The 21,668-nt window shown below is 53.4% G+C and overlaps 4 protein-coding genes across 4 annotated transcripts; 2 read left to right on the top strand and 2 right to left on the bottom strand.

Moving 5' to 3' along the window:
- Nucleotides 1–6: 6 nt before the first annotated feature.
- On the top strand, nucleotides 7–2,410 carry LOC34621752 (SAP domain-containing ribonucleoprotein). Its single transcript, XM_026337251.1, has 7 exons — nucleotides 7–102; nucleotides 208–457; nucleotides 768–824; nucleotides 1,387–1,486; nucleotides 1,652–1,701; nucleotides 2,051–2,112; nucleotides 2,309–2,410. Exons 1-7 carry the CDS (start codon nucleotides 7–9, stop codon nucleotides 2,408–2,410), a joined length of 717 nt encoding a protein of 238 aa, XP_026193036.1.
- A 1,382-nt stretch (nucleotides 2,411–3,792) lies between these two features.
- On the bottom strand, nucleotides 3,793–11,426 carry LOC34621753 (DNA-directed RNA polymerase III subunit RPC1). Its single transcript, XM_026337249.1, has 10 exons — nucleotides 11,306–11,426; nucleotides 9,194–10,920; nucleotides 8,286–8,945; nucleotides 7,560–7,953; nucleotides 6,595–7,422; nucleotides 5,894–6,168; nucleotides 5,316–5,460; nucleotides 4,779–4,978; nucleotides 4,419–4,540; nucleotides 3,793–4,012 (listed from the first exon to the last, which is right to left on the bottom strand). The coding sequence occupies exons 1-10, from the start codon at nucleotides 11,349–11,351 to the stop codon at nucleotides 3,793–3,795; spliced, it is 4,617 nt and encodes a 1,538-aa protein (XP_026193034.1). The 5' UTR covers nucleotides 11,352–11,426.
- Nucleotides 11,427–13,129: 1,703 nt separating this feature from the next.
- Nucleotides 13,130–15,946, top strand: LOC34621755. Its single transcript, XM_026337248.1, has 4 exons — nucleotides 13,130–13,774; nucleotides 13,907–14,395; nucleotides 14,598–15,064; nucleotides 15,295–15,946. The coding sequence occupies exons 1-4, from the start codon at nucleotides 13,289–13,291 to the stop codon at nucleotides 15,944–15,946; spliced, it is 2,094 nt and encodes a 697-aa protein (XP_026193033.1). The 5' UTR covers nucleotides 13,130–13,288.
- A 3,450-nt stretch (nucleotides 15,947–19,396) lies between these two features.
- LOC34621756 lies at nucleotides 19,397–21,668 on the bottom strand. The gene is made up of 5 exons (XM_026337247.1): nucleotides 21,450–21,668; nucleotides 21,211–21,336; nucleotides 20,999–21,116; nucleotides 20,087–20,570; nucleotides 19,397–19,637 (listed from the first exon to the last, which is right to left on the bottom strand). The coding sequence occupies exons 1-5, from the start codon at nucleotides 21,666–21,668 to the stop codon at nucleotides 19,397–19,399; spliced, it is 1,188 nt and encodes a 395-aa protein (XP_026193032.1).

Genomic DNA, 21,668 nt, shown 5'->3' with positions numbered 1-21,668 from the left:
TTGAAGATGACACAGCTGGCCGCCGCAGATTACAGTAACCTGAAGGTCGCAGACTTGCGCAACCTCCTGGCAGAGAAGGGCCTCCCTACAACTGGAAAGAAGGTGCATTAGCCACCCTTGGCAGTAGCACGCCTCTTTACCCCGCTGCGTTAGGCATGGGGCAGACGAACAAGCATAAGGGATTGTGGATTATTGTGAGTGCTGCAGACTGAACTTATCGAGCGGCTCCAGTCCGCTACCCAATCCGTCTCGTCTGTTGATGCGGCGTTGGTGGCCGCTGTCTCCCCAGACACTAGCAGCAACGCGCACGCAGGAACTTCAGCTGAGGATGATTCAGCAGGAGCTGCTGGTGCCCCGCTGTCTGCCGCATTGGGCAGACATCCTGTAGTCAAGCCAGCAAATGGCTTGTCTCCTGATGCCGTTGCTCCCGCCTCTGGAGCGACTTCTGCCGTGTCCTGTGAGCTGCTGTAGTTCAGAAACCTACTTACCCTGGAGCAGATATGTATTGGTCCCGATTGTAGAGCGCCCATAATGCGAGCGAGCCAAGACAACGCCACCCCCACAGTTCTTTTCTCCCTACCTCATCGCTGCATCTTATCTTCCTTAGCTATCTTTTGATAAGCGTGTCCTCGCCTACGCCGCTTGCCGTCTGCTTTTCCGTCTTCGCCGCTCTACTCTTGTGGATCTCCGGCTACTCCCCTGGTAGCTTATTGTATTCTGCCCCCCTTTTGTATGAATCGTCGCCATATGGGGCTATGTGCGATCAGCTATCACGCCTGCCATGAGTGAGGAAGAGAAGCTCGCAGCAAGAAAGGCCAAATTCGGTAGGCCACGCCACGCGCGAGGGATTCGAGGCTGCTATAAGCGCCTATTGCAGAAGCAGCCGTGAGGAAGGTTTCAGGGGCAGGATGCAGAGAGGGTATCAACAGGAGAGCTCAGGACAGACATTAGGGGCAAAGGCGCTCAGAGAGACAGAAACCTACAGTTTGTCTGCTTTAGACGGTTGTTCTGCTTAGGTGAGGATATATATATATGTATGTATATGTATATATGCGGTGGGCAAGGGGCACAAAAATCGTGCAAACAACAGTGGTCGCAGAGCAAACGGTTTTAAAAAAGCGAGAATTTGAGCAGGGCAGGGACGCAGGTAGAGCGGGTATTAGAGAGTCAACGACGGCTACACTAGCAGGATTTAAGGGGTGAACGTTTTACTACTGAGAGATCGAAAGGCCAACGGACGGTATTTTAGAGGTAGAGGCGACTTCGTGTATGATGCCGCTTGCGCAGAGCTGAGTGCCGTTCAGAATGTGTCGTGAAGTCTGCAGATTCGAGTAGAGGGACCTCTGACTATTTGCAAAGGTTTGAGTGTGGTGCCCTTTTTTGTAGGCATCAAAACAGATAAAGATAAACTTCAGGAGAGGGCCAAGCGGTTCGGTTTGTTTGACCCTGCAGTAGAAGAAGAAAAGAAGAAGCAACGCGCTCAACGGTGATCATGCACACCCTTGACCCTTGGAAGCCTCCCTAAACCCGTTCGCTATCCATACTTTGTTGCACCCTCCCGAGTACTCGCAGCTTTCTTTTGACGCCATAGCGGACAGACGCGATTGTAGGGTTAAGAGTCTGGCAGTTTGGTTGTTGGCGCGGTGTACAGCTTCGGCCTTTCTCCATCCAGCGCTGCTGCGAGCACCCAGGTAAGAACGAGTGAAGGTGGACTAGGGTGTAGTGCGTTACTCGAAGTGGTTAGTGGAATGCTTACTTGCGCCGTGGAGAAGGAACGTTTTTATGTGGTGCTTGGGGTAGCTTGCTATGGACATCTTAATATTCTGGCTCCGTAGAAGCTGAAGCTGTCTGCAGCTCGACTTGTTTTGCTCGAATTCGCACAATATTGCACCCATTCACAAGCCCCCTTATGCCGCCCTTCGACCCCCGTAGTCGTGTGGTCTAGTATGGTGGCATTGCTGTTTACGGGATGAGAGGGTGGCAGAAGTATTTGGGAAGACTGGGGCTATTGGTGCGTTTTTCGCGTTCAAGGGAATACTGGGAATGCCAGTCAGCACGGAAGAGGCAGAGAAGAGAAAGAAAAGGGCCGAACGGTTTGGGATTGTTGATGAGGTGCGCTTTCCCCCTTACTGCTGTTTCGTATTCATCTCATTTCTGCTTTAAAGTCATTATTACATTTCACGTGTTGTCCCTGTCGGCCCGCCTCTATAGCCTCTTCCTCCCTCCTTCTGTTCTATGACGTTTTCCCCTGCTTCTTGAGTCGTGCCATATGGTGTCTCTTGCTCCTGAAGCCTTGTTTTCTTTTCAGGAGGAGCGCAAGAGGAAGCGGGCTGAGCGGTTTGGCATCGAGAGCGAGGAGGAAAAGCTGCAGAAGCGGCTCCAGAGATTTGCAGGCAGTGCCACTGCGTAGTCAACAACACTTGATTCTCACGGTCCTTCTTCCTCGCTGACCGATATTACCCGTTAGGGGTGGCGAGAGTTCGAACAAAGGAGGGCTGGCTCTGGAGTTTAGATGAAGGGGTAGAGAAAGGGCGTGCGCCTTTGTGGGTGCCAGACAGGGTAAAGTCCTAGACACCCCGCAACAGATAAACGGACTAAAGGTGACACCAGAACCCAGGCAACGCAGGTTCTTGTCATTTTATCCTGGCGAACTCCGTACATAGATGGTTATGTTTGCGCTAAGAATGTCCAATGGATGGACAGCAGAGATGATCCATCTGCTGCACTTAGCTCCCTTCGTCGTGCCTCGGTTATATTCTCGGTCACTTAACATATATGTTCGTATCCAAATGGATACTGGTGCTCGTATGCCTTATTGCTGCCCACATTGGGGGATTAGTGGCGCTTTCATATGCAACAAATGGCATAGACCGGCGTACAGGAAAGTAGCTCACACAGCAGAGGGCTGCCGCACTCCAGTCCAGAGGGAAGTTACAGCCTTTCATGGATGAGGTTTGTAAAGCCAATTAAGCCAAGAATAGAAATGTAGCACGTAGGGTTGGTGGTGTCGTTTGCTGTGCCACGCTTTAATGGACGTGTCAGTGCCTGAAGCATCGCAGCTTGCGGCTAATGATGGGAGCGTAGGAGCTGATGTTTGAGACCTCTACCTCCGCCTTCAGTCACCCTCCTCTACACATGGAGGCCTTACTGTGTAGTCGACAGGGATTTCTTTGCCACCTTCACATAATAGAGCCTTTTATCGTTTTCGCATAAACGGCATACAGCGGCCGCTACCATTTGCCTATAGCCTTAGTGCCATTAGTGGCACGAAGGCTCTCGTGGCTTGCTGGGTAGCAGTCTAGACCGCGAAAGCCTCGCTGTTCTTTCATGATGAAACCCTTCTCATCCTGCAGCACGGGCAAGTTCTTTTTTTCTAGCTGACGGTACGGCCCAAGAGGGGGGATTTGCTTGCAGGAGAACAAAGCTTCCCTCGCAATTATTACTCCAATATATGACAGCAGCAATTAGTTATTGGCCCGGCTCAGGAATACAACTGAGCGCCATCGAAAAGGACAATGGCAGGCAGGGATTAACGAGCTGTGGGGACTGCTGTTTTGTAGTTGGCGAGGAGTGTCTCACTCTCCCGCCTTGCCAATCTGCAGCCAATAGGGAAGAGCGCACAGCGCAAAGAAGCCAGAATCCCTTAACAGCCACATGCGTTAGGGGTAGTGGCAAAGCCTGGCTTTGGTGGTGTTGCTTGTGTGAAGAAAGGCCGTGTTTAAGGAATGAAAGGTTACTCATCTTGCACCAGCAAGCTACGTATATTAGAGCTGGTAGAACGGCAGTAAAGCCTCACCGTGCGGGTTGGGAGGCGAGAATATCAAATGACCCGGTGCCCAGCGCCATCGGCTTGCCCATGATAATGCATTCGCTGACTCCTTTCACGGGGTCTGACCTGTGATGTACTGCGGCCTCGAAGAGATGTTCATTTGTTTCTTCGAATGAAGCCAAGACTAGAGTGGAAGCTCTCATCTTCTGGATGCCAAAACGATTAATTCCCAAGACTTCGCCTCTGAAATATCAAAGCAAAGTCAAACCTCCAGTAGTCTTGGAACAATGTTGAATGCTGCTGCTTGATGCCTTTAGAGGGACGCTATGCTGAAATGCTTCTCTGCCAGTCCATGGATTGCGCACCGCTAAGACACTGAAGGAATTGTCAGCAAGGGGGGATACTGAAAACTGCTTAAGCATGAATGGTATTTCAAGCGTAGGTAAATATTAGAGTACAGGCGATGAGTGGCGTACAGGACTAATACAATTCAACGTCAAGCTGTAATGCATTTCACTGAAAACGGTGCTCATGGCACACATGTCAGTGGTAGGCAACAGGAGCACAGAAAAGGGAGTGGGTGAGTAATTAATGCGAAAGAGAGAAGTGGACAGCAAAGCGATGCAATAAATACAATTCTGTTGCAAACCTGAAGGTCATGACGTCCCCTAAGAGGGTCATGTGTCGGCAGTCAATGTCCATGGAATACGCGTCCATGCATTTCCTGATCTCCGTTATGATGACTTGGCGCGCTGCCTCTATCCCCAGGATCTAGGAAAATGCAAAAAAGGAAGGATGACATGCTCCTTTTGCCATGATCATAAGCAAGAACTCAGGTAGGTTTAAAAGAAGACGGCCAAAGATGAAGGCCTGTTAAGCGAAATTTCATCCTTTTTGAGAGGCACTTATGAAAACTGGCGGTCACAACTAAAGATAGCAGCTTCATTAGTTAGCCGTTGAGTAGCGCGAAAAGAAATGAAGGGCGCATCTGAAATCAAGGCTGGCCTACCTGAGCAACTTCCATAACATGATTGGAAGTTACGTTCACAGCTCTAACCCCTGGTGTGCCCATAACATCCCTCAGTCCGTAGCCCTCAACGGCCAGGCTGTAGACGTGCTGCACATTGCCGTCTGGCCCCTTAACTTCTTCATGCTTGATGACACCACGCTTTACATCCTTGTAACCGGAGAGCACAACTTCAAGGAGTCCTGAAGCAAAAGACGTAGCTCGAAAAGGGATGCCGTGCATGGTCATGCACTTTAGGTACGGCGTATTGAGAAACCGAACGACAAGTGAGGGCGAGCTACGAGCCACTTAGTGTAGTGGCCGGCAGAAGGGTGAAGAAGACTGTCATTTCATCATGCAGCCACTCATATAAAAAATCAAACAAGCCAAACAACATGAAGGCAAAGGACAACGAGAACGGAAAAAATGCCTTCACGCGTGATTTCTGCAGGAAAAAACACAGCCTATTCAAAGACAAGTAAAAAAGAGTACAAGCAAAAGCGATAGGCGCCCAGGCACATGCAAAGCGTTGCCACTTACCAGCTTTAAGCGCCTGAAGCTGGAAAAAGATTTGATCTCCTCCCGGTGGTAGCACCCGCAACTTCCATTCATTCACTACTTCGACGCAATTCTTTGTTAAACGCACTTTGTTGATCATTGTGTGTCGCAAAATCGCGTCCTTCACCTGTACCAGTCAGAGGAAACTTCAGATAAAGGTACAACCCGCAAGTCAACCAACTACTGATTCAATCAGGATGCACAATGTACAGCAGCAAACAGCACAAAATGCGAAAATACGCACATGAACATAGACACGATCTCTGCGAGCAACCCTATAAATGGGATAACTCTAATTCACGTGCAACGGACTACAGTTGTGTTGGCCCCGCTTGTCGGCCATGCCGCCGCCTACACATAGTCATGTTTTCATGTATTCGCTCGTGTTGATGCAGTTGCTTATAGGTCGTGTCAGCTGTCTTTTCCCTCCGTTTTCACTGCTACGGGGCTTTTTTTGACACTTGTAGCGACCGCACAGAGCTCCTTGAGCGCATGGCTACTAGTTTTGCCCTCAGGCCGAACACTGTTATTTCGGACTCCGAGTTTTACGCTGAACTGACCTTTTCGGCACTAATATCCAAGAAGAGTGTGCGGATAGTATGCGCGTCAAGTTTGATGCTGAGCCAGGCTCCTTCAGGCGTGTACGTTTCTTTGATGTACGAGCAGCATTCGCTCAAAAGGGTTTTCTCTATTCGATTCTTAACCAGGACGGCGTAGTTGTAATCTGAATTGTTTAGCAGAGGAGCTTCAATAATTGGGGTCTGAATCTTCAATGCCGCGTTAATAATCTCCTTGATCCGCGGGACACCGAGTGTGACGTTCATCGATGCGACGCCTGAAGAATCGCCCCAGGAATGCAGTGAGGGAAAACCCGAGAAGTGTGAGCGAGGACAGATAACCAGAAGCACACAGAGAGGCTAAGAAACTCACGAGCACAGTAAAGCACAGTAAATAATGACATGGTGCACAGTATTGCTATTCCGAATTACCAAGCAGGGGAAAGCGACCGAAGACCATTCTGAGCCAGTTTTGATGCAATAATTTCGCGTACACATACCAATAGGCATTCAAAACCACCAATAAGCGTAAAATATGCTAGATTCTAGTGTATGAACCCGATGAAAAGCAGCAAGAAGAACCCCGAGGTACATTTGTCGCATTCACTACAAATCCACCCACGTCAACTTGCATGCAACTCCCTGAGGCTTTCAGACCGTACGCCAACCTTCGCTCTAGCAGCCGCACCATGCGAGACCCTTACCAGCAAAATGAAACGTCTTAAGAGTCATCTGGGTACCAGGCTCTCCTATGGACTGTGCCCCCATGGCCCCGACTGCCTCCCCTGGCTCGCTGATGGCTCGTTGGTACTTGCGCCAACTGCACCGTAGAAACTCGAAAATGTGCCGTGCTGTCACCCAGTAATGTCTGTTGAACTTCCATAGACGGAAGTGTGCGCAGGTAGCCTTCACCAAGCCTTCAGCAACCACATGCACATTAGCGACCTCGCCTGGGGGGCAGCTGGGGTCTACATCAGCGTTGTTTCTGTGTCCCATGATCCAGCAGCGCCTTTGGACACCAAAGCCCGCTTGCCGCCAATCCGATAGGGTCGCTTGAAAGCTCTCAGATGTGAGCGCCTCTTTCTCTCCGTCATTGTTCCTATACTTCGCAACGTCTTGGGCTTTGGCAGTAAGCCACTCACGAAGCTCCTCCTTGAAGACTCGCACCTTTTCCGTGCCCGCTTGGTGGGTTTCAGCCTCCCCAAGAGCGACCCCCTGATGGTAGAAAAGCTGCTGCGAGATAACCTCTCCCATAAGCTCTACAAGAAAGTGCGTCCAGCAGAGGATCTCATATGGCAACAAGGGTAAGTCTCGCTTCTCACGTGGCAGCCACTCGTACACCGCAAGATGGGCTCGTAAGTAATTGTGTGCTTGCTGAGCCAGAGGATCGCTACAAGACGCGTCTTGCTGGTGCTTCGGCGGTCGTTGCTGCTGACGCTGGGATGCGCGCCATCGACGCCAGAGGCCCAGTTTGTGTCTACAGGTCTCAGGCAGACGGCCCCACAGTTCCCGTTCTGCTGCGGTTGTTTCCTCTGATGTCACACGGCAAGAATGCAAACCAGGTCAGAGCCGAGACGTCGCTGTGCATTATCTTAAACAACACACTGCAGTGCAAAATAGCGAGTTGGGGGTTGGAACAGAAACACAGACCTAAACGCTGAATGCTTACCTGCGCACGTCGAAGGCTCCCCAGCCGCCTCAGCATCTGCAGCCTCTGCCATTTCCAAAAGCGTCTGCACGCTTGCGGGGTCTGAGGGTGGCAGCACGACGTCGGGGTCTGTTTCGCTGGGTGCCCATCTGGAGCACTTCTGGCTCGGAGGCCCCCGGTTAAACGCCTTTGGCTGGTCTTGGCTGAGGAGAGCCTGTGCGTTCACGTGATTGGGGAGGAAAGGGAGTTTGATCATTGCCGATACGTGCTGAAAGACCTTATCGAAGTTTGCGGGCCTGTTCTTGTCTTCCATCATAATCGGGTTCAGGCCATCATCACCATACACAAATTGAACGATTTGACCATCACTCGTTCGGACGGTGTGATCATATTTTATGGAGAGGTCCTCCAGGGCCTGAAACAGCGAAGACAGAGACAGTTAGAGAGAGAGAGAGAAAGGCGTGAAAGATACAGTTACGAAAGGAGGATGCAATAGACTGCATTCCCGGTTCTATAGTTCTTTCAACTAGAAGGAAGAAGTAGGCTCCTCAAAAACCAGTAATATCTGATACAGCTCTTTTTTGCACTTTCCCAATGCCCCCTGCCCCTGCCTCGGCACTTCTCTGCCTCATGAAATTCCTATTAGCTTGTAAAGAGTACAGCAGGAAGCGAAGCAAGTGGAGTGGCCTCTGGGCGGCCCAGAAAAATTCTTCCCTCCTCCGGCATCTTGCTGATGACTCCCCTTACCTTCATGAGGCGTCGCTGCATGTAACCTGTCTCTGCGGTTTTGACAGCAGTATCCACCAGCCCTTCTCTGCCAGACATTGTGTGAAAGAAGAACTCGTCTGGATCGAGGCCGCTGTAAAAGGAGTTGGCCACGAAGCCCCTGCTTTTGGCATCCTTGCAGTCCATAGGAAAGTGCGGGAGCGTACGCGAAACGAAGCCGTTGGTGATCCTCTGTCCTGAGACATTCTGCTGCCCTACACAGGCGATCATCTGTGCAATGTTGATGAGGGCCCCTTTAGCTCCTGACTGGAACATTACCACTGGCTTGTTGAGGGGCTTCAACATCTGGTTACAGACCTTGCCGGCCTCATTCCGAAGATCGTCTAGAATCCGCTTGACACGCACCTCCAAAGTCTGCTCTAGAGTACAGCCTGGATGCGGCTGCATGGCGCCCCTCCTGAAAAGCTTGATTTCCTCATCCACTTGCTTGTAACCCTCCTCCAGCAGATTCTGCTTAGCTGCCACAAGTTCCGGCCCCGGCGTTACATCGTCTATTCCGATTGTAAACCCGTAAGACGCAAACCAACGTGCGCACAAGCGCGCCACTCGGCCCATGCACGCTGCCGCCAGACTCTCCGAGTTGTCGCGAATCAAGTGGAAGAACAGACCGTGCTTTGCGTCCTAAGCAAGCATCCACATGTATACATATATATATGTATATATAAGTACATATATATCGATTAACACATGTACATATATCCCAATGCACATATATGCGCAGATATGTATTTGTATATGTACACAAAGCAACAGAAGCAAGCAGGCAAGAGACACACGCGAGAAAACCCACGAAAAAGCGACGCGCGGATAGAGGGCGGACCGCGAAGCGCTTTAGGCCCCTACCGGGCGAGACGTGAGGAGAGGCCTACCCCAAGAACTTTCTTGCCAATGCAGCCGGCGAGTAGCTCGGACTGTCGGAATACAACGTACGCGTCTCTAGGACACATGAACGGGGGGGCCCCATGAGGCACGGCTTGTGGCGAGAACTCTCTTTCCTTAACCTCGAAGTTGAGCATGACCCTGCAGCTGCGGTTCGGCCTGAGGAGCACGTTGATGACCTGCTTCCCCGTCCACAGTTCCTCGGGATACAGAATAGCGGGGGGTGGGAGGTCGACACGAACGACTCCATCCGTGAAGGACGAGCAGACTTGGCAGAAGGCGGCACGGGAAAAAAAGGTGTCTTTGTGCGTCAGGAGGTAGCAGCCCGAGAGGAAGTCTTGTGTGGCTGCAATAAGCGGCTCCCCATTCTTAGGCGTTACCAAGTTCCTGACGACCCCCATGAGATGCAGCGCCTCAGCACGCGCCTCCTGAGTCTGGGGCAAGTGTAAGTTCATCTCGTCCCCGTCGAAGTCCGCATTATACGGAGAACACACGCATTCGTTGAAACGAAAGGTCCTCCATGGCATTACCCGAGCCCTGTGGGCCATGATGCTCACACGGTGCAGAGAGGGCTGTCGATTGAAGAGAACAACGTCGCCGTTGTGGAGGTGGCGCTCTACTGTATCCCCGATTTGCAGGTTCTCCGCTACCAGTCGCCGATTCGCGTACCTCAGGCTGCACTTAGCCCCGTCTGCTTTGTTGACATAGGAGGCCCCTGGCCACTCATCGCATCCCCTAAGAACTGCGGCCCTCAGCCTTGGGAGACTCGCAGCGCAAACCTTTTCGGGAAACGTCAGGCGCTTAGCAACCCACTCTGGCACGACGACCTCGAAGACATCCACATTGGGGTCTGGAGATATGACGGTGCGGCCTGAGAAGTCTACTCTTTTCCCGGAGAGATTTCCTCTGAAACGGCCTTCCTTGCCCTTAAGACGCTGACAAATCCCTCGTCCTGCTTTTGTGATGTTTTTCGACGCGAGCAGCTGCGAAACGGCGGGGGCCTCGGAGTTGATGAGCCGTGTGCACTGCAGCTGCAAGAATTCCCACAGACCCAAAAATTGTGTTGTATGGAAGCCGGACGCCGCGTGGCTGCGAAGCACATTATTCAACTCCATGATATCCGCTAAAACGCATGTCAAATCGTCTTCGTTGGACCCCTGCTCCCCAATGGTCACCGAGGGACGAATGCAATTGGGGGGGATCAGCAGGTGCTGAATGAGCATCTTCTCTGGCGCCACGATATCCAACACCTCGCAGTCCGAGGGGCGCATACGCCTAAGCAGATTTTGGACAAAAAGCGGGTGAAGATCCTCTTCTGTGACCATCGCTCGGCCCTCCTTGTTCTTGACCACATGTCTTATCTTGAGAAACTGATCCAACAGGGGCCTCACGATCCGCTTAAGGACGCCTTGGGGGGCCTCGCATTCAGGGCACCTTGTGGTCTTCTTACAGGCCTCCACGGTGCGTCTGAAGAGAACGCGCTTCATGATGGGGTCGTCTTTAAACCGCCGCATGCGCATAAGCGTCCTCGCCTTCGCCTCTGGCGACAGCAGAAGGGTGCCGCAGCGCTTGCAGAGGCAGTACAGGATCTGCAGGATATACTTGAAGTACCCACAGTGAAAAACGGGAACTTCGAGGCGCGCGTGCCCCCAGTGACCAGCGCACTGGAGGATTGAGCGGCCACAGGTTTGGCAGGCTGCATCGCTGCGATTTGGTCCTGCAACAGAAAAGGCGCCACAGCACGCTCGAGACAGATATTTGACGGGTTATTCCCTGAGAAGGGGCATGCATGCAGAGATGACGTGGATTCAAGGAGGCTCCACGAAGATGGGGGTCGGCAAGCATTTCGGATGCGAAAACTCCACGGGAGAGCACGGAGAACGGGCAGACGACGATGCCGGATGCAGAAGTGGGGACAAGCAAAGCAAAGCAGGTCGGGGATGCTACAATCGTGCAAGAACCGAGATGCCGGTGTACTTTCAAGAACGCGTTGTTGCGACTGTGCGTGTGGACGTCTGCTAGTTCATGCCCTGCCCTCCTCTCGAGGGCAAAGCCAGCAGAGAAAGGGCCTCTTGCCAGCAGCACTCCGTTGCGTTGCTCACCCAGTCTGAGGTCAAGAACTCCAAAAGGATGCGGCGTGCTCGTCATGTGGACGTACAGCTCCCTATTGACGACCTCGAGCTGCGATAGCTGAGATATTTCGGTGCTCCCTAGAACGTCAAATTGCACACCCGACACTTCATATGCACCGTCGGTCTCGCTGGCGCCGCTCTTCATCAAAACTGCGCGTCTCACAGCCACGCTACTCATGAGCGTTCGCATGGCCTCGGACTGCGCTGCAGGTTGGTCAAGAGTGGTGTAACCCTCGAAATCTTCGGAGCTTGTGCCCCCTGGGGCGATTCCCTGAAGATTTGGAGCCTCGACTGAGTTCACAGAGGCCTCATCCGCGCAGGCGTCCTCCACATCGACTTCCATTTCTGTGGAATGGAGTGCCATCGTCGAAACACGCGCACGGAGCCCCCTGTGAGCGGGTTCAAAAGGTCCTATGGCACCCCCAAAATAGGGGATGGGAAGGATGGCGAGCTTCGGGGGAACTTTTACCCCACGCTGCGCATCTTCTTAGGCCCCATAAAGCCTCCAAGATCCAGCAGGAGCAGCACAAACAAAACTGCTGCCGCACCAAGGGGAGAGAGAGTGAAGGGGCGGATGAGGCCTTAGGGCCTTACCCTTTGGGCTCCCCGTGCAGCCACGGAGATCCCTGGGTTTCTCACGCACGGCTTCAAATACCGCCTCCTGCAATAAACTGAAGACAAGGAATTTGATTTTGACTTCTCGCTGGCTACCGAAGGAAGCTGTAAAGCTGTTAAAGCCGTCGCCTTTTACGGAACAGGCTTCGGGCCCGCTGGAAGGGCGGCGGGAGATTCGATATGCATGAGCAGCTGAGTAGAGGCAAACCTTCCTGAAAGATACAGTGCATATACAAGCAGCGCGAGGGGAAAAGCAAGCAAAGCGGCATTGGAGGCAAAGCATGTATGCAGGGGCCCCCGTCGGGGGCCCCCTCTCTGAATGCGGGCTGCCCCAACGGCAGTAGGTAGTGGGGGGCCCCACGCAGGGGTCTTCTGCTGCTTGCTGCGTCCCCTGCGCCGCTAGATGCAAAGTCTTTGACTACATACTACTGCTTTTCAGCTGAGGAAAGGCTTTTTAGGCTCGCTCATAGCTGCAGTTCGCCCTATTTGGTAGCCGTTTTCTCTCGGCCAGACGGACTTGGTGCAACACCTCGTGTACAGCACCCCCTCTCCGGTGTTTATACGGCGCTCTCCTAGGATCTCTTCCAATGCCTGCGTAGCATTTCCGTGCCTGTGCTTGAATTTAAGGGCTTTAATTCCCTTCGGCAGCCAAGGGGGGTCCCTAGGGGCCCCCAGGCCCCTAGCACCCCCCTCCGTGCCCGTGCATTCCTCTTTCGCCATCTACGGATGAGGGGCCCTTCCGACATGAATGCAATGGGTACAGGCGCCACGCAGAGCTCTCCGGGGCCTCCTTGGCGAGGAAACGGGGGCCCACCTGCCGCGGGGGAGGCCCCCCGCAAAGCTGCAGGTGCCCCTGCAGCTCCTCGTCTATCTGCTGTAGAGCGACCTCCCCCTACAGCCCTTCGCTCTGCCGCTGAATGCAGGTAAGAGGAGCGGCTTCGAGGGGTTTACTCCAGAGGCTCGCGTGGTGGCGCTTGCAGTAAATTGAACCTGAAAGATCGAGGCTTGGGGCCCCCGAGCAGAGGAGAGCCCTCCTCTCATCCCCACCCCTCCACTTGCTGCCTTGGCTGCTATTCTGCTGCTTCTGCTGCTGCACGCCTCGACTACTCGGGTATGTATCTATGTGTATCCCATCTGTTCGCTTCTTTTATGTGTCGCTTCTTTCTTTGCAGCGGAAATGAGCTGTTCTCATACATCTTGTCCCTACCCTCTCCCGTGCCGCAGTCACTCCTGGCGTCTCCCCTGGGATGCTGCTGCTGCTTTCGCACCCTCAGCGTCTTCGATAGGCACGTGTTGCTGCGGCTGCTGCCTCTGCAGCAGTCTGTCTCCGAGAGAGCCATGCGCCTGTGGGTCTCCCCTAGCAGCGTTGCTGAGCTCAGGAGGGCATTACAGCGCCTCACTGCTGCGCGATTCATTCGAGCTATCGAGCCAGCACCTCCCCCGATCCCGTTAACGGCTTCTGAGGCTGGAAGTACTCCTGCAGATGCAGCTGGGGACGGTAAGCCAGCTGCGCGAGGGGCACTTAAGCCGCAAGCCCTCAGCAGCACGGCCAGCTCCACCACAAAGCAGCAGCAGCGGCTCACGCAGTATGCACTGACCCCTGCATTTCGGAAAACACTCCTGCAACTCCTCCTGGAAGGGCCTCCAAGGGCCCCCCTGCCCTTCCTTGTGCTCCCCCGTAGGGAGGCGTTCCCCTCCAAACAGGTGCTGCTGCTGCACAGTCAGAGACAGTGGGAACGGCTGCTGCAATTCGTTGTTAGAGCCTCGGAAAGAGGTTCGCAGGGGCGCAACAACCCGGATGGACCCTCCCCAGATCTCCTGGCAGTAAGTCCTCGATCGGTGATTGCTTTTCCCGAGATCCCTCCTTCCGTGTCGCGTAGCAGGTTCTGTGGCAACGTGATCGTTCAAAGGAAGCGATGACGAGCGTTTCGTTTGGGGATGTTTCACGCCCTTCAGATCCTCCGTCGCAAGCGGCTGCTGTGTCGAGAGAGCACCTCCAAGAGTTCGATGCAGCAGCAGCAACAACTGCAGCAACAACTGCAGCAGCAGCAGCAGTACTTCCCAGGTACCCCGGGGAATACCACCACGAGCAGCAGCAGCAGCAGCAGCAGCAGCAGCAGCAGCAGCAGCAGCGGAACGGGAGGCCCCGACTACGTAATGGCACGAGAAGCGTTTTCCTGGTTGTTAAAGGATTTAAGGGCCCAGCTGTGCTCTCTGTTGCACGAGTTTCTTTATCTCATTGATGGGGGCCTGCTCAGTAACGCTGCCCATGAAGCAGCTCTACGGAGCAGTGTCGGCAGCAGCAGCAGCAAAAGGAGTTCTAAGAGGGCACACAGCAGCAGCAGCAGCAGCGCGAATAGCAGCAGGCCGGGAACAGGCGCAGAGGGGGAGGTGGAATCTCCTGCAGGAGCATCTGCAGCTCTCCTGGAGGCTACACAGCAAGACGTGCGTCGCTCTTTCGTTTTTCCCGCTGGTGGCAGCTGGACCCTCTATGGGTGCTTGGTGGAGTCTTTGAACAAACGCCCCTACGGGAAAACTGGGAGGTTCTACTCTGTTTGCTGCTGCTCTTGGGTAAGGCTCTGCCCTAACTTGCCGCGTTTCATGGCCTTTTCTTTGCTGCTTTTTCCCTCCCGGTGTCTCCGCTCAGATGGAAGAAACCTTGTTGCTGCTGACGGCGATGGCGGAGAGCTGCATTGGGCAGCCTTTTTCGCTTGCCCACATCACACCGCCTCAACGCCGTCTGATGAGTCTCTGCATTGACTTGGGCATTGCCTGGGCCCCTCCGGGGGCCCTCCGCGCCTCGGGAGCCGCAGGAACCTCCGGGAAGGAAAAAGGCAAGAATAAGGTGTCTGTACAGCAGCAGAAGACCAGCCCCTTGCCGGAGGGTGCCTTATACGCTTTTGCAGCTCCGTATGCACTTCTTATTCGGAAGGATGATCATAATCAGCATGATGCCCTAGTTCACCACGGGGGCTTCCAGTCCAGGAGAACGAGGGTGGGTACTCCTCGTGAAACAGAAGACAAGCCTATGGGTAGCCAGCAGGGGAACCCACGCTCCGCAGCCTCTTCTGTTTTAGAAGGGCCCTTTCATCCGTGGCTCGCATCGGAGAGCAAGTAGGCACACGCATCCCTCGAGCTTGATGCTGAATGCAACCTTCCTGCGCGCGCTGCTGTCAACTTCCCCGCCAGCGGTGTTTCTAGCGAGCTGTTGCCTTTGCTCTCCTTGGCGATTGCTGCTGCTGCTGGGGTGCGACGGATATGGCCGCCTGGGTATTGAACGTTCGGCAACGACAACAACATCAGCATGCGTGTGCTTTGCGACTTTTTTGTGGATTCACTTTCAGGGTGAGTGATGTATCACTGGAGGGTGCTGCTCGCTTGACACCCTCCATTTCTGCCTTTGGATCTTTGGGGCTACAGCCAGCCATCCTAGTGGAAACAAACTTCAAAGTCTACATGTACACCGCATCGCCTTTGCATGTATCTGTATTGTCGCATTTGTGCGAGCTTACCGCCCGCCTGCCGAACCTGGTAGTGGGACTGTTGACGAGGGCCTCCGTGTTAGGAGCTCTCAAGGCTGGAATCAGTGCAGAGCAGATCATTGGCTTCCTAGAAGCCCATGCGCATGCGGTGGCGCTGGAAAAAAAAGCGAAGCACAACAAGCCCATCATCCCCGAAAACGTGGCGATCCAGCTACGCATGTGGCAACAGGAGCGGCAACGTCTCTCGCTTATCCCCTCTGTTGTTTTTAAAGGATGGGATGCCTCTCTTCTTCCTGAGCTCTTCCAGAGAAGTGTCAGGTGGGCAGTCGCGAAGAACTGCGCTGTCCACTACACCATGTGGCCTGAAGATCCACAGAGCCCTGAGTTCGCTCGGTGGATGGCTGCAGAGAAGTACCTCGCGGTGCATGCGGATTCAAAACCAGAGATTGTGGCACGCATCAGAGAAATCCGAGATGAACTCATGGCGCAACGGGCCGGAGGACCCCCATCCTGAAAAAGGGGCCTTTTGGAGAAAGAAGACTTACATGCAGAAGGGGGGTCTTCCTGTTTCACACGCAGTTGAGGGTGCCTGTATGTGTGGCCTGATTTTCGCTGGCCGCTCGCGTGTGCGGAGGTTACAACAGACCTTGAGGGCTCTCCGTTTGTGCTACACTGCCTTCAAATTCTGCCTCACACCTATTCCCCTCCCAGCCCAAAGGTCCCTAAATAGACTAGGACCGACAAGTTTAGCTTTGCGGTGATATGCCTGCTTCCACAGTACGGCCGCTGGTGGGTCGAAAAAGAAGCAGTTCATTAGCTGCTTGTTAGCGAGAGTGGCGCTTGGTAGAAGAGACGTAGAGGTTGCAATCCGGAGCTCGCCTGTAGTGCAGCGGCCACTTTCGCGTGTACAGGTTAGGCTTGGAGGGACGTAAAGCGATGAGCGGCTCAGAACTGTGGCTATTGTCACCGCCCCTTTGAGGAGATTAGCCTACGTCAACCTACCCTCTCAACGACAGTTTCATGCTTGTTCGGGGTGAAGAAGGCATCTGGGAAGCTACGTGCCGCAGTAGGCGCAGAAAACGTACTGGCCCTTCCTTCTCCAAATATGCTGCTACTACGTTTCTCAATTCACGAGAGGAGCACACCAAGGAAACCGCCCCACTGCTCCCGCCGCCGCTGCTGCTGTGGCTGTCCATACTGTTGCCTCCAGAGCTGTCGTTTGTAGACCACTGATAAATTCCGAATACTCAAGCAAGAGAGTGGCTCTTGCTTTACGCAAGCGAGGCAGCAGCAAAGGCTTCTGATTGAATAACTATATATAGAGCGAAATCGCAAGATGTTCGCTGCAGCGGGGTCGGCACGCAAATCCACCACTGGGCAACGGCCCCATAGTTTTACTATGCATACACATAGGCAGAAGCTCACAACCTCGTACAGCGAACGCGGCCGCTGCTTGCCCAGCTGCGATGGGTAACAGCAATTGGTGCTCCTATGGTCAGACTATCGCGCATTGCCAAAAATGTCGGGTCCCCAGATGTAGCGGGCACCGCTGCTTCACTTTGGTACCTTCTACGACGCGTGTTATGTGCAATTATGAGTTTTAAGAACTCGTCTTCTTAGTTTGCTTGCTAATGTGTTTTATCTACTGCAGAGCACTATTAACTCGATACGCTTCGACGCACTGCTATATGCTTGTGCTCTAGATACTATGTGCAACTAGCAGCGAGTGCTCGGAGTGCGTATGGGGAGCAGCTACGCAAGCCCAACCTGTCCCTCTCCCCTTGTGTTGGGGAATTTGAGGGGCACCAGCGGGGGAATGAGAGCGCTAGTTCAAAATGACACTGGCTAGCTGTCCATTAAGTTTTTTTCGTCTCTGGATTCGAATGGCACCCTGCGGAGACCCTGGATGAAGGGTAGACATACTCTCTGCTCCGTTCGGTAGGACCCCAGACTGTGTTGTTTTTGCGCTATGTCACTGTGCGATTAAGTGCCTACGATTGCTATTATTGTATGCTGTAGCTGTATACACGCCAGCCTTCCTTCCTCGCAGTCCTTAGCGCTGTGGGTTGACAGGAAGAAGGACAGTGGTGTGGAAGGACTTTTATTTCGTTTGATTCTAAAAGCGATAAGATTTTGAAGCTCAGGATCTTTGTGCAATTGCCCTAGAATGGCGTTTGCAATCTTTAACCCTGGATTAGAGTTTCGGGCATTAGGTTCTGAATGCATGATAATCTGCAAGGTTGCGTTTTCTCGTGATTTATGCGTGCACTCAGGCTTCTTGAGTATTCTGTGATAGGTCTCCTTTGCCTTCTATATGTGCCTTTGAGTACTGTCTGCTGCTGTGACTGGTTACCGCAGTGCGAGCTGATGCCTAGGGCGTCTCACAGAAAGCTTTCTGCCACCTTATCCAGAGCTCGAACCCTTTGGACTCATTCACACGAGGTATGGATCGTCCAGCCACTAAATCCTATAGAGAGTGTCGTACTGTCCTAAGTGGGCCTCGTAGCCTGGGGGTGGCGGATTCCCCCTCGTGGTATAGAAGGGTCCCCTGTAACGTGTAGGGCATGGATCGTCTTTTTGAGGCTACACTTCCTGTACGGGGCTAGCAAACCTAAAACGGAATGATTCACTAGCGAACAATAGCGACAGCTGCTTTTCGGAGTAAGATGGATTGCTTTACTCCCTCGAACTGTGTCAGTCTTCAAAATATGCCCTACATAGTTGCTTAGGCAATGCCCTCCTAGCCTTCATGCATTGCCTATGTGCAGGCCTGTCCTATTCGGAACATTTCGCTAGCTAGCTAGAGATGAGTCGGTTCTTATAAACACAGTAGGTACACTCCAGCGCAAAGACAGCTGTATCTTTACCTTCGCTGGCAGAAAAAAAGACACAAGCGTAGCGATAGGGTTCCACGGAGGGATACCCTTGGGACACCCCGTGCGACCCACCCAGTACCTGTAGAGAAAACCTGTAAGAACTTGAATTATACGAAGGGCCCAAAAGGGGGCCCACCAACTGCAGCATCCCTTGAAGCCTAAGGTCCTGGCTACTGCCCAAATCACCTGAAACAAGCACCCTTCCTCTGTTGGTGTTCCAGAACGGGGCTTACTGACGTTTGGCTCTTCAGAGGTAGACGGTCTGAAGTGCCATTAAAGGGCCTTCACGTGTGGTGTTCAGAGGATACTGCGGTCCTCAGTCTCTGCTGTTGGGGCCCCTGACACCCCTACCTGTGATATTCGCACAGGGGTCCCGCATTGGGGGGCCCCCTGGAAGACTTGCTGTACCTTTTCGATATCTGTGGTTCATTTGTGTTTCTTGTGTACGGCGGTTTGCAGTACAAAGAGGGCCGCGGAGTCCTCTTAGGTCTCCTGAGAAAATTTTGGCTTCCCCACTGCACTGGAAAGTAAGGAGCAGACTGCTGGCGGGTTGGGGCACCTGACACACGAGACTGAAGAAATGAAAGAGAGGGCCTGTCGAGATGGCCGCCAATATTATGTCGGCTTTCCCATGAGATTCTGTGTTCCCTCCCTACTGGGGGGTTTATCCCTGCGACGTGGGATACCATGGAGTGGAGATCCCCACCAGAGCCTCCTCAGGTCAAAGCGATCAGTGGGTGTGAGTGGAGCTGTCTTCATGCATGCATGCTTCAGCGCACTGCTGTGCAACCGTGCCCCATCCCCCCTCCCCTCCCCCACACGCTTGCGTTTTCGCTTCCTTTTCGAGACCCCGTGCTCCTCTGGCGGCGAAGGGCGATTGTCCTCTACACATATACACCACTTTTTATGATCATGAAAAGACACACCACAGCGGGGGCACCACCTGCGCGCATGAACGGCGGCCCACTCTCATTGTATGCGCGGTCTTCTACATATAAAAAGCCGTGGCACTGAAAGCCGGGCAGCAGAAGAAGCATGTAAAGGAGCCCGCTTTCTGCCCCCCTAAAAGAGTACACGTATACACATACCTAGGAGTAAATGCTACCATTCAAGAAGAAATTGCGGAGAGTGATGGGCACCTGCAGTCGGTACAGCAGAATGATCCGACTCAGCAGCAAGGAGCATACAACAACAGTCGGCACGGTGATCGCCACCAGAAGCTGTACCGGGTCCACAGGGAAGACCAGCAGAAAGTCCTCTCGCAGTGAGTGCGACAATCCGGAGAGTGCAGACACCCCGAAGGGAATAAGGAAAAAGCGAACAATAATCCTGCGCGAAGCATTGATACACACAAACATAGCCGGACTTTTAAGAAGACTCAGATTGTACTCGTAAGGTCACGAGGGGTAGGAATCTCGCTGATTCTTTGCATTTAAGTGTCTAGTGCCTCGTGCATGTGAGCCTGTCCACGGCGATCGTCCCCTTGGCGCTAAGAGCGGTGCATGAGTGGAGCGGCTTTTCTTTTCATTGGCGAAGATTCACTCAACACACGCTTGTTCTATAGTATGGCTTAGGCAAATACATGGTGCGCCGTGTGCGGTTTCAGATTTGGAACTAGAGTAGATTGGGGGCGTCTGCGCAGGCATTTTTCCAGTTTTTGAGGGTTAGTCGGCCACGTTGTGCATTGGTTGTGTTCAGCAACGTCTGTGCATTTCAGAGCGCGGTGTATTACTGCATGGGTTCTGAGTCTGAGGGTCTGGAGCTAGTGATTCACTGACCCGACATCTGGGTATCCTCGGTACATGATAGCCCTATACGCGTTTGCATTCAGGCCCACACCGACGAGGGCCCCCGCGACGAGAGCACTGAGCCACACTCTGCTCTTTACTTTGTGTGCAGTGAGAGAAACGATGACCAGAAAGTAGGCGAAGTACACCCACAAGATCATGAAGGGCAACTCTGTTAGCTCCAGCAACTGCCGACTGAGACGGGAGAGACCGTACGGATTGTAAGGCACGTAGCCTGACTGAAGGCGCCGTTGAGGAGGGGGGAGAGGGCCTTTCAAGGGGCCCTCTGCGCTTGCTGCTGTAGCCTGACAAATGGGGGCCCCATCTAGTGCGAGGGTCTCCCGTACCCCGACTATGCAAACGTTGGCAACCCCGCTGCTTTCCCTGTTCTTGTTGCTGTTCTCCTCAGAAAAACAGCGAACCGGTGGAAAGCTGTTGGCGGGAGGTTCAGGGGCCTCTGTGGCTGCTGCTGCCGCTGCAGCAAGGCACAAGGGCATCGTCGATACACGCAAAAAAGGACAAGTCGATGTGCGGATGAGAACACAAGAGGCACGCGACAGGGCCCAGGAAAACTTGTGCATCCAAGAAGAAGAACAACAGCAGCAAAGGCCTGTGCTTCCTATGGGGCTTCCACTTACTCCAACGTCTCACCCTCCCCCCTCCCCTCGTCTGCAGTTCTTTGTTCGCAGCTTTCTGCCCATCGCTGGCTGCACCGAATGCAAGATCTGTGGTTCGCTTCCAATCTATCTGCCGTCTAATGGCAGTCTGACCCCTAAGGACGATGACAGCCATAGCTCTGAGCCGGTTACTGCCTACACCCACTCGTGTAGAGCATGCATGCAGGAGCAATAGCTAGCAGCTTAAGGGTCACGCGGGGAGCAAGTGGAGCGCTTGGCGTCTTACAGTCATCCCTGGAGTCTGAGGGAGCAGTGGCCGCCTCTGAACATTCAGTTCTGAGCTCCATGGAGCACATCAGAGGAACGGGGTTCTTGTTTTGCTCGGAATCCATCTGGGTAGGGCCCTATGGGTGGGGAGGAAGGGGCCCTAAGGCCTCATGCGTCTGAGCGCGATGCCCAGACCTTCTATTCCCCTGACACCTTATGAAGGCAAGATACCCCTGCGACATTAAGAACGGGGGCCCCTTGCGCAGCACGCGACCTGCACTCCTGCGAGGCCCTAGAACTGCCGTACCACTCAGGGGCGAAAACCTGTAAAATAGGAGTTGGGGCTTCCTGTAGATCCTACAATGTGCAGGGGTTAGAGATTTGAATTTGGGGCTTGGAATTTGCGGTTTTGGATCTTGGTGACTGCCACGCTGCTACTGTGCGATGGAAGCGTGGGTACATATATATACCCGAGATTCAAGTATGCGACAGAGATAGGAATCGGGGTAGAAAGTCCCACAAAAATCATTTATCCTGGCCCCCGTACACTGCCACCGACAACACCCTATCAAACTAGCAGCAGCAGATGCAGCAGTTGCAGTAGCAGCAGACCAAACCGCCACCCTCTGCTTGTGCGAGAACACTGTCGTTTTCTGCCTTTTCGTCCCTTCTTCATTTTTTCTATGCAT

This window comes from Cyclospora cayetanensis, unplaced genomic scaffold (assembly GCF_002999335.1).
Source record: "Cyclospora cayetanensis isolate NF1_C8 unplaced genomic scaffold, CcayRef3 CcayRef3_contig_171, whole genome shotgun sequence".
Lineage (NCBI taxonomy): Eukaryota > Apicomplexa > Conoidasida > Eucoccidiorida > Eimeriidae > Cyclospora > Cyclospora cayetanensis.
This window is presented reverse-complemented; position numbering and strand designations above follow the sequence as displayed.

What these genes read in the sequence shown, in the direction of transcription:
- LOC34621752 (XM_026337251.1), top strand. Translation starts at nt 7, where the DNA reads ATGACACAGCTGGCCGCCGCAGATTACAGTAACCTGAAGGTCGCAGAC. An exon ending in TCCCTACAACTGGAAAGAAG is followed by an intron (nt 103 to 207) that starts GTGCATTAGCCA and finishes TGAGTGCTGCAG; the next exon opens with ACTGAACTTATCGAGCGGCT. An exon ending in GAGCACCCAGGTAAGAACGA is followed by an intron (nt 1,702 to 2,050) that starts GTGAAGGTGGAC and finishes TGGGAATGCCAG; the next exon opens with TCAGCACGGAAGAGGCAGAG.
- LOC34621756 (XM_026337247.1), bottom strand. Translation starts at nt 21,668, where the DNA reads ATGCATAGAAAAAATGAAGAAGGGACGAAAAGGCAGAAAACGACAGTG. An exon ending in CTCAGACTCCAGGGATGACT is followed by an intron (nt 20,571 to 20,998) that starts GTAAGACGCCAA and finishes GCCTTGCTGCAG; the next exon opens with CGGCAGCAGCAGCCACAGAG. An exon ending in CGAGGATACCCAGATGTCGG is followed by an intron (nt 19,638 to 20,086) that starts GTCAGTGAATCA and finishes TGCTTCGCGCAG; the next exon opens with GATTATTGTTCGCTTTTTCC.
- LOC34621755 (XM_026337248.1), top strand. Translation starts at nt 13,289, where the DNA reads ATGCGCCTGTGGGTCTCCCCTAGCAGCGTTGCTGAGCTCAGGAGGGCA. An exon ending in CCTCCCCAGATCTCCTGGCA is followed by an intron (nt 13,775 to 13,906) that starts GTAAGTCCTCGA and finishes CACGCCCTTCAG; the next exon opens with ATCCTCCGTCGCAAGCGGCT. An exon ending in TGGAGGCTACACAGCAAGAC is followed by an intron (nt 14,396 to 14,597) that starts GTGCGTCGCTCT and finishes GTCTCCGCTCAG; the next exon opens with ATGGAAGAAACCTTGTTGCT.
- LOC34621753 (XM_026337249.1), bottom strand. Translation starts at nt 11,351, where the DNA reads ATGACGAGCACGCCGCATCCTTTTGGAGTTCTTGACCTCAGACTGG. An exon ending in ATGTTATGGAAGTTGCTCAG is followed by an intron (nt 4,541 to 4,778) that starts GTAGGCCAGCCT and finishes GCATTTTCCTAG; the next exon opens with ATCCTGGGGATAGAGGCAGC. An exon ending in GGGGACGTCATGACCTTCAG is followed by an intron (nt 4,013 to 4,418) that starts GTTTGCAACAGA and finishes TTGATATTTCAG; the next exon opens with AGGCGAAGTCTTGGGAATTA.